At 35.9% G+C, this 9,833-nt stretch overlaps 1 protein-coding gene across 2 annotated transcripts in view; it reads left to right on the top strand.

Annotated features, from left to right (window-relative positions):
• Nucleotides 1-892: 892 nt before the first annotated feature.
• Nucleotides 893-9,833, top strand: part of LOC127435157 (liprin-beta-1-like) — a 28,464-nt gene continuing 19,523 nt past the window's right edge. For both annotated transcript variants that reach the window (XM_051688387.1, XM_051688386.1), the window contains exons 1-2: nt 893-1,069; nt 8,970-9,043. In XM_051688387.1, the coding sequence (XP_051544347.1) occupies nt 8,980-9,043 (64 nt within the window). In that variant the 5' untranslated portion in view covers nt 893-1,069; nt 8,970-8,979. The remainder of the gene's footprint in view (nt 1,070-8,969; nt 9,044-9,833) is intronic.

The raw sequence follows: 9,833 nt of genomic DNA, 5'->3' as shown, positions 1-9,833 counted from the left end.
AAGAAAGTCATACATATCTGGGATGGCATGAGGGTGAGTAAATGATGAGAGAATTTTCATTTCTGGGTGAACTATCCCTTAAAGTATAAATTGCACAGAATTGCATATTCTTTGAAAAAGACGTATGAAAATCATTGTAAAGAAGCGGGAATTGTATTAAACATAATGCATGTAACATGACAATAATCTTTGCAGGCATTCATTTTTGTTTATTTGTTTATTTATTTAGCCCAAAAATGTAAATCTGAACAAATGTCTTTGTGAGTGAGGGTAGTTTGTTCGAACTAGGTATTGTTGCAGAAACTGACTGTTGTCTATTAAAAACAAATATTTCATTCCGCCAGGGGGCGCAAGGAGGCTCAGAAGCCCGATCCTCCATTGAGCCACATTAAACTAAAGACGTTTTTTCTCTCACCGAAAATATTTGCATACTTGTAATCATGAAAATCTATGAACTCCAAGGATTTATATCTGACATACAAATAGAAATCTACCCCTGAAATCTATATTAAATGATTTAACAAAACAGCCTTATCCTTTCCACACAAACGACTGTGATTAGTCCAGCCTGACCAGCGCTGAGGAAAGTAACAGATACCACGTGATAACGCGTTAACTCTATGTGCTTCTTCAACAGCGTTCTGAACAATCATTTACACCAGACTTATGATTCTTAGAAATTTTAATCAAATATATAAAAGTACAGAGTGAAGCGATAAAACAGGAGAAATATGAATTATGACATAGAACATGGCCAATTAGTGACCACTAAGCTCCGCCTTTTTAGTAAACCGTTGTGCCGCTCTATTTGCTTATGCTTTCTGTAGGAGTAATTAACTACTCCGTTGTTGTTATTGGTGTGACCGGCGCATGCGCACATGAGCACACAACTCTCAACTTTAAGTCCGAAGGTCCCGCTGTCGCTTTCACATTGGACCAGTTCAAGTCTTTTTAACGCACTAATATGAGGCACTTTGGGGAATATCTATTGATTTGGGACACATACCTCTGCTGATCCACACGAAGGTTTATATTACAAATAACGTTATAATTTTCATTACGCTAGAAGGTGAGTCATTTCCGATTTTTGAAAAAGTGATGAAAAGATTAAAATAATAAATTTTCTCTATCTCACCTGATACTCATAATTGTTTATTTTTTATTATTATTATTATTATTTTTTTTACTATGTTATAAGGATGTCTATTGTTGGCTTGTGGTTTTTCTTTATTTTTCTAAACGAAACATTTATATATTTATGTTTTGTTTAGTTAAGGATGCATTGCAAACATTTAATTCATGCAAAACTTAATTAAGTGTATTGAAAGCTTTTTCTCCTGGTAATACATCATAATCTTAAGTGCAATGAAAGAAATGCAGTGCAGTTGAAATGTTAAAAACCAAATACTATATTTTTTCCCCCACTGAACCGCTGTGTACACGTTCATATAATTTCTTTTGATATAATCTACAACTTATCAACGATATCAAATGCTATCATTGTTTTCAATTATGTGCAACGTATGCATAATTGTTAACATCTCAAAACATTTATTTTGGGGTTTCATGAAAGTCCAGATGCCTTACTGTGTGGAGATAAACTTTACTTTAGGTTTAGAAGTTAAAGAGGGTGCTGATATTTTAGCCCATGAGCCACTGTAAATTTTTATGGCATATTACATTGGTTTAAGATGTGTATTTTGTTGGAGTATACCACCCTTTGAAGTTATATGTCAGATGTCTATGAATATAGTAAGAAAGTGCATGGTTATTATATGAACTCTAATACACCAAGTTGTTCTCTTAAAAATAAATAAATAAATAAAAACTCTCACTGCAGTGTGTAAGAATATCTTGTGTTTACTGTAACTTCCAAGGTGGAACTATGGCCCTTCACAGTGGGAAAAGGTCAGCTATGACATCAGGGAATTTATTTTTTCCATCATAAGACCCCGAATTGCTCCCATGCAGGCTTAGACCAATGAAAGTGTGGATTAGATGTTTCCTATCTTGTCCTGCACATGTTTCCGTGTATTTGAATGAACCGCAGACCAGCTGCTAAATGTCACATGAGAATCAAAGCATTGTCTTAAAGCCATTTGTGGTAATTTAAATCTCAGTAATAATTATGCAATACTCTGTTTTAAGGGATTCTCAGGTCTCTTCAACTCGCGTGTATCTTGGCTGTGTGCTGCTGAAATAGGGGTTTCTATCATTCTCTGCCTACAGAACTATGGAATGAGTGAGGTGTCTCTGGTTTTCATCAGCTAACAGCTCACTCCTCTTTTGAAGGGATGCTGCTAACATGCCTTTCCATTAAAGCACTCTATCAAGCCAAGTGATGTGAGATTAATGCGTGTCATGAACTAGCAATGGTTTTACTTTTACTAGGAGTCAAACTTTAAGCAAACTTGGATCTACTCTGTCAGTCAAGCAGAATTTTAGTTGAAAGTGGAACATGGAAATTTAAACTCGTACACCCACATCCAGTCGAATAGTTTTTCTAATTGGAGATTTCATGCAGTGCTGCTGAAAATTGCAGATGGAAACTCAGCAACAGGAGCTGTTTTGGTTTTAATGGCAACATATGTGTCATATACATGTATACAATTTATAGTTTATATAGTTGATAGTTCAGAAACATGCACCAAACGAGGGCTGGATGTAGGTACAGTGTGGTCCAAAATTCTTAGACCACTAATGAAAGTCCTTCTAGTTTGCATTTTTGTGGTTTTATGCATTTTTTCTTTCATTACAAATCATATTATCATCTTAACAATCTGAGTAAAAGTTTCTTATTATGAGAATTGTAGAGGTAGTCCGATATATCGGTTTTACCAATTCATCAGTGCCGATAGTTGTTTTTTGGAACTATCGTTTTTTGCAGATAGTTGCCAAAAATTTTTCTTTTTTTTTTATCCTCTGTGTTCCTCTGGCTGGAAGATTTTACAGTTAAAACGGCTTGGTTCTGCAGTATAACAGTGGCCTCTAAAGGTGAAATAAAAACAATCACTGACATCTGGGGATTTGCTTTATCTTAGGGTGTGTTCACACTTGGCAGGTTTGGTTCGATTAAAACGAACTCTGGTGCGATTGTTCTGTTAATGCGGTTCATTTGAACAAGTGTGAACGCTGCCATCCGAACCTTGGTGTGCACCAAACAAGCGGGCCGAGACCACCTGAATAGTGGGCCTTGGTCCGCTTCCAAATGAACTCTGGTGCAGTTCGATTGATATATGAACGCAACATGGACCAAAGACGTCTAAACGTACCAAAAACAGGAAGTAATTTGCCTAATACTGTCCTCAAACATACCTGGTTCTTCTCATTATAGGAGCTATGTTGCCCATTACAGTTCGGTACAGGTGTCGGAACCGCCGTCAGCCGTCCTTGCAGCATATCTTCGTTTATGTATGCAACGGAGGAATTCCTGGTGCTGTTTTGACTCCTTTACACATTTTATTAGCTCTTCGTTTGTTCTCAGCTGGTAAAAATACCACCATATATACATATATAAATATAACGAGGGCATTTAGCCCAGCAGCCAGCATTGTTTTGGATGTTCGGCAAGTTCCGTCGCAAAATATACATCATAAAAGCTGTCCAATCAGGTTGTGACTTTTTCCTGATGCCTTTTGTTTTGTATCTTTAGGTTCAGTGTTAAAAATACCAGTGTGAATGCTAAGTGAATCAGGACTAAATGTATCATTTTCTTTTTTGGTCTGGACCAAGAGAACCGAATAACCTTAATCTTTCATCATTGACCGTATTCATCCATATTTTTGACATAATTTCAATGCATATTTTCTTATTTTGTTTAAATCAAGTGTTCTAAATTGAAGCGAGGGCATGCAAAGAAAAATGCGACTATATGGAAGTGTGCCCAGAAAGCACATGCTTCGTGTCTCCAACTTCATATCTTGTGAATAATAATAAATGAAACTTATCTGGTGAAATATAAATACATATATGTATATATACAAAATTCTTAATATGGTGAATAAATAGGCTATAAAAAGCTTAATGTGGTAAATACTTGAATATAGAGCATTATAACAGTGCCAAATCTTCGTCATTTAAAAATAAGAGTCCCGAAATAAGTATATTTCAGGTTTGTTAATGGATAAAAGACCAGTGTTTATGCACCAAATCTTAGTTTTTCTGGTTTTTTGTGGAATTTTGGTTGCACAATAATTTGTGTTGAACTCATCTATGTCTGTGCCCATCATAATAAGGAAAGACTAAAAAATTTTTATGAATCAATTTTAAAAACTATCGGCCAATTAATCGGTTATTGGCGTTTTCCACCAACTTAGTTATTGGTATCGGCAAAATCCACTATCTGTTGATCTCTAGTGAATTGTCCCCTTTTTACCTCAATGACAGCGTGCATTCGAGCTGGTATGGACTCAAAAACCTAATGATCCATGTTATTCTGCATGAATTGAGAATGATGCACACAAGATGCTCTTTGGAACAATGGCAGCAAGGAAATCAGACTTTTTGTACAAAGGAGTTAACATGGTTAATGTCACAAATTAGCTTATTTTATTAGTGTCCTAGAAATAGTGAATAATCTTAAATAGGTTATTTGTAATTCAATTGACATCACAATGTTTGGTTTCCAGGTTAATATATGATTTTTAATCCCAGATTTTCAATGTGGTTTTAGACTTTTGGACCGCACTGTATATGTTTGGGCCGAGGCTCAGCCAGCATAATGGCATGGGCAGCGGGTTGTTTTTCTTTCAAACTACCCCTACCCCCTCCCTCTATCTCCACATCTGGCTAACGTCAGACTACGTAAATAAATCTGAATGACTTCTACCTTTGTACTAGTAGGCCAGTCTGGGCTCTGAGCCAATCATGACAGTCAGTGGTTTGGTTAACAGCTCTTTTAGGAAGCATGTGGTCTGCTCAATTATTTTATGTTTACTAGCTAAACATATAAATCCATATGTGTGAGGGGTGGACAGTGTTTTGACCCTAAAGGGGGGGTTGTATGATATCTATGTTTAGAGGAAGTGCCGGATGAGAGTCTGATTGTAAAGGTATGTGTGGGCGCACATCTGGAGGAGTTTTTCAGGAATCCGGGGGAAGGGGAAGATTTGGTTTGCTGTGGAGTTGGTCATCTGGGTCATGGAGAGACTGGTGCATGGTATTTGAGATAGGTCGACCGGAGCCGAGACAATATTTAGTACTATAGTTACAGTAATGAAATCAATATGGCTGTTTTTTTTTCTCTCTTATAAAAATCTGAATCCTCAGTCCATTTTGTGCTTTATCAACATCTGCTGCAGTTACTACTGGAAAGTATTGTTCAAAAGTTTGTTTGAAGCCAAAGATCACTCCACACTATCACGAGAGGCGCTCTTTTATCCATAAGATTTTCCATGCAGGCTTTGTGGAGTGGAAAGTCAAAATATTCATGAACAGAAGAGAAAGTAGCTGGTTCTTGTTAGAGCAGATGGAAAGAAAGTGAAGTATACTTGATCTTAATTTTTTAATTGGGTCAGACGGTAACTGCCAAATAGGTCAATAGCATACCAAACAGAATTTCATAAGTCCTCCCGTTCATTTTAAATAAAACTGGGATACAAAATAGGGCTGAAATGTTATCAACAACGTCGAAAATAAAAAATTGTCTACAAAAATGTCGATCAAATGAAACTCTAATGATTACGCACGAGAACAGCACAGCAGTTCGCGCCTGACTGAGAGGAAGTATTATACAGCTCACAGTCCAGATGCACTCTAAACTTTCCAAACAACTTCAGGTGATGTAGATCGCAAAGTATGAGGGAATTATAATGCAAAAATACAAAATAAGTAAATGCAATAGCACTCTCGTTGTGGAATAAGTGGAGCTGGAGCTGACACTCCGCTGAAGCAAAACTTGTGTGTTGAGCATCTTTAAAGGAAACACCCTGGTATTACATCTTAAATGCAGTTATATTTAATAAGTTATAGCTTTATTAAAGTTCAAATACGTCAGCAGATCATGTAAATAACTACAAACTCTGAAACTGGCATTTCTCTGTGCGGTCAGCGCATCTATGAGTTGCGCGAATGTCCCAATCTAAGGGGGAGAGACTGAAACTGCACCCAGCTGAGGCACACTCTGTCGTGGGGATGCTCATTCCTCGAGCGCGGATGCTTAATGCAGCTAGATTATAACGTGATGGCTCGCAACTTACTATATCATAATATACGTCACTGTGCATTTCTTATTGTGAAGAAAATTGGCAATACACATTAATAAGAGTTTTTTTGTTTTGTTTTTTTGTGTGAGTTAAAAATGGATTGAAGTGAACAGAAAGGTGAGAGAGGGAAGTCTTCGCCTCATTATACACTGCAACAAAATAAGTTTTTGATTTGTTTTTGTTTTGGTTCATTTTCCAATATAAATATCCAAAACTCCTTTAAAACAACATACATTTACTTTAGGAGCTATACTGCAGAAGAAATTTTTTATTTTTAATATTATATACAACATTCTCAGATAACAAATATTTTAAAAAATCTAAAAAAAGATGCATTCACCTGAGAAGCAGCATATAAGATATTTAGACTTGCTTTTAGAGAATAGATCTTGAATAGAAGTATATTTTGTCTTTACTGCACTCGCAGAAGTATAACCAAGTAAAAAATACACTTGTGTACAAAATACACTTTTTGTTAAGATACATTCTCTTAAAGCAAGTCTAAATATCTTATATGTTGCTTCTCGAGTAAATGTATCTTGTTTTAAGGATTTTTAGACCATTTTAAATGGAAAACAAGACAAACACTTTTTTTTTGCAAATTTTTTGCAGTGAATTTCTTTACTGAATTAAACTTAAAGTATTTTTTCCCCCTTTAATTCAGTGAATGTCATTTAGAGGTATTTTTAAAAGATTATTTTGTCCTCTTTATTGTTAGTAAGCACGTTTAATACAACCTTTTAAGTCGGGGCACAAGCTGAATAATCAGTTAAGTGCTATGATTTATCGTTGCAATAATTGCTGAATAGTCAAATAATTGTTCTAATAATTGTTAGATTAATCGATTATCAAAATAATCGTTAGTTGCAGCCCTAATACTAAATATCTAGCTTTCATTTAATACTGATATCTTGCTGTGTAATCTTGGGTTTGGGCAGATTACATCTCCTGAGTTAGCTTGTGGTTCCTGCACTAGTTCCTTGCCTTTTAAAGATTCAATCACAAAAGCAAATATTGAGTTTCAAAATTCTCCTTGCACTATTTGGAAGAACTGCCAGAAATCCAGGGCTTCCCCCCAGGAAGTGGTGCAGGCAGCTGACTAAATACAGCTCCTTTTCCTCCAGGGATGTGCAGAATGTTTTGTGTAGGCCAAAAGTATCTTGGAGGTCCTGGAAAGAGCTCCACTTTAGCCAGTGCTTCAGAAGGTGGTAATAGGTCTGAATGTCAGTTCAAATCCAGAAGATCATAAATTATTATCTGAATGTTTTTTGAAGGATTTGTTTTGTGGTCAGAAGCTTGACTTGGTTGTTTTGGTTCTAAGAGCAAAACAACAATTTATTATACTATCTGGTTAAAAGCTACTGACCATGAGGATTGTTTTTGAATGGCGGAAGTCAAGGCATTGTGTACAATAGACCCATTAACTTGACAAAATCTGATATCCTTAAAGGCCTGGCCCTCTTCTTTTGCTATGTAAAACTGAAGTGACGCAGGACAGTCTTGCCCTTTCTCTAGTATTCCTTTCGTCTATTACACAGTTTGTTGATTGGATGAGTTCATATCAGAATAAATTCATCTTGAAAGGAGAATGAATCTCATAACGGTGCTCTTTCTGTGGGTCGGTGGTAAACAGACAAACAAAGAACTCTGTGTTAGTTGTTGAGATTTCCTGCAGTTCATCCGCCCACTCAATAACTAGATTAAATGGGGCAATTTAGAGTGTTTTACCCCACTGTTTTGGCTTTTAATTGTAACCAGGAGCATGCGGTATATCATCCTGTACATCTTAAGTTCAGCTATTCTTATGGCATTCTAATAGGGATAGTTCACCCATTCTCTTATCATTTATTCACCCTCATTTTGGTTTAAACCTGTATGAATTTGTGTTCCACGGATGAACAAATGTTAGGCAGAATGTTAGCTTCAGTCACCATTCATTTTCATTGCCTCTTTGTTTTCTATACAATGAAAGTGAATGGTGATTGTCATTCTGCCTAACATCTCCTTATGTGTTCTACTGAAGAAAGACTTTGTGGTTGTACATATCTCACCATCCCACATGCCCTAAGGATCATAGGATGAGCTAGTTTGCACATGTGTGCAGCTGCACATACATATTTTGACATGTGTTGCTTGTTTTACTAAAAATCGTAATTTTATTTTATATAATTCATAATAAGTGGGGAAAAGCTACTGGTGAATTTAATTTGTCCTGCAAACGCAGAATCATTTTTAAATGGAAGTTCCAGGATATTTGGGGATTGAACCTTTTGGGCGGGAATGGGAAGCCTCAGAGGAAAAAAAAAAAAAAGAAAGAAAGAAAAAAAAAGTCTAGTTGTAAGCCAATTGCATTAGCAGGCTCGACATGCTGCCTCTGGACTTTGTTGTGAAGGCCTGAAATTCCAATCATTCCAGCATACAGCAGTGAAAAATCCTGTGACAATTGTGGCATTATCCCACACACGAGTCCCTCATTCTTTGTGTTGGGACTGAACCTCTCATAGCCTACTAGTGCCTGGGAGAATAGCGACCTTCGGATAGATGGAGAGCAGGTGTTTTTCTGTTTAACAGGATTTATTCATGAAAATTCCAGACATAACTTAAGAAGCATGGGGCTCAACATTCAATCAACATTTTAATTTCCTTTGAAATTGACAATAAATGAAATATTCTGTAAATAACTCTGTTTTAAAATGACTTAAATTTTTTCATTTTCTAATAGTTCTATCCTTTCCTATCTTTAAATGCCATTTTGCCATTTTTAAGGAGGGTGATCATGATGTCTGATGCCAGTGAGATGTTAGCTGCTGCTCTGGAGCAGATGGATGGCATCATTGCAGGTACAGCATAACTAAACTAACAAAAGTTAACTGTAGGTACAAAGTTTATTATCTTCATTTTTACAGTACATGTTCATCAACAATGTGGTCATATTAAAAAAAAAATAAATAAAAAATAAAAAATAGACATTGCAACAAATTGTTTAAAGTGATAGTTCACCCAAAACTAACTCTCTCTTCATTTACTCACTCTCATGCCATCCAAGATGTGTATGATTTTCGTTCTTCTACAGAGCGAAGTTTTTTAGAAAATTATTTTAGCTCTGTTGGTCCATACAGAAAAAAGTCATTTTTTTACCATAAATCTCCACTTTCACTTTCAAAATGTGAAAGTGGAGATTTATTGTAAAAATGGACATAAATATTGATCTGTTTCTCACCCACACCTATTATATCGCTTCTGAAGATATGGATTTAACCACTGGAGTCATATGGATTACTTTTATGTGCCTTTGTGTGATTTTTCAAGCTTTAAAGTTCTGGTCACCATTCACTTGCATTGTATGGACCAACAGAGCAGAGATATTCTTCTAAAAATCTTCATTTGTGTTCTGCCAAAGTAAGAAAGCCATGCACATCTGGGATGGCATGAGGGTGAGAAAATGGTGAGAGAATTTTCCTTTTTGGGTGAACTATCCCTTTAATTGAAGTAGTAATGGATCGATAATTGGTTTGACAGGTATTTTTAACCAGTATTTGCACTTTATCTTTTCTTATCTATCTATTTACACTTATCCTTTCATTGGATTTATCGATTATCATAGCAAAGCCCAAAACAAGGATGAACTTG

Source organism: Myxocyprinus asiaticus, chromosome 45 (genome assembly GCF_019703515.2).
Source record: "Myxocyprinus asiaticus isolate MX2 ecotype Aquarium Trade chromosome 45, UBuf_Myxa_2, whole genome shotgun sequence".
In the NCBI taxonomy this organism is placed as follows: Eukaryota; Metazoa; Chordata; class Actinopteri; order Cypriniformes; family Catostomidae; genus Myxocyprinus; species Myxocyprinus asiaticus.
Note: the sequence above shows the minus strand (reverse complement) of the source record. Positions and strands in the feature narration are given on the sequence as shown.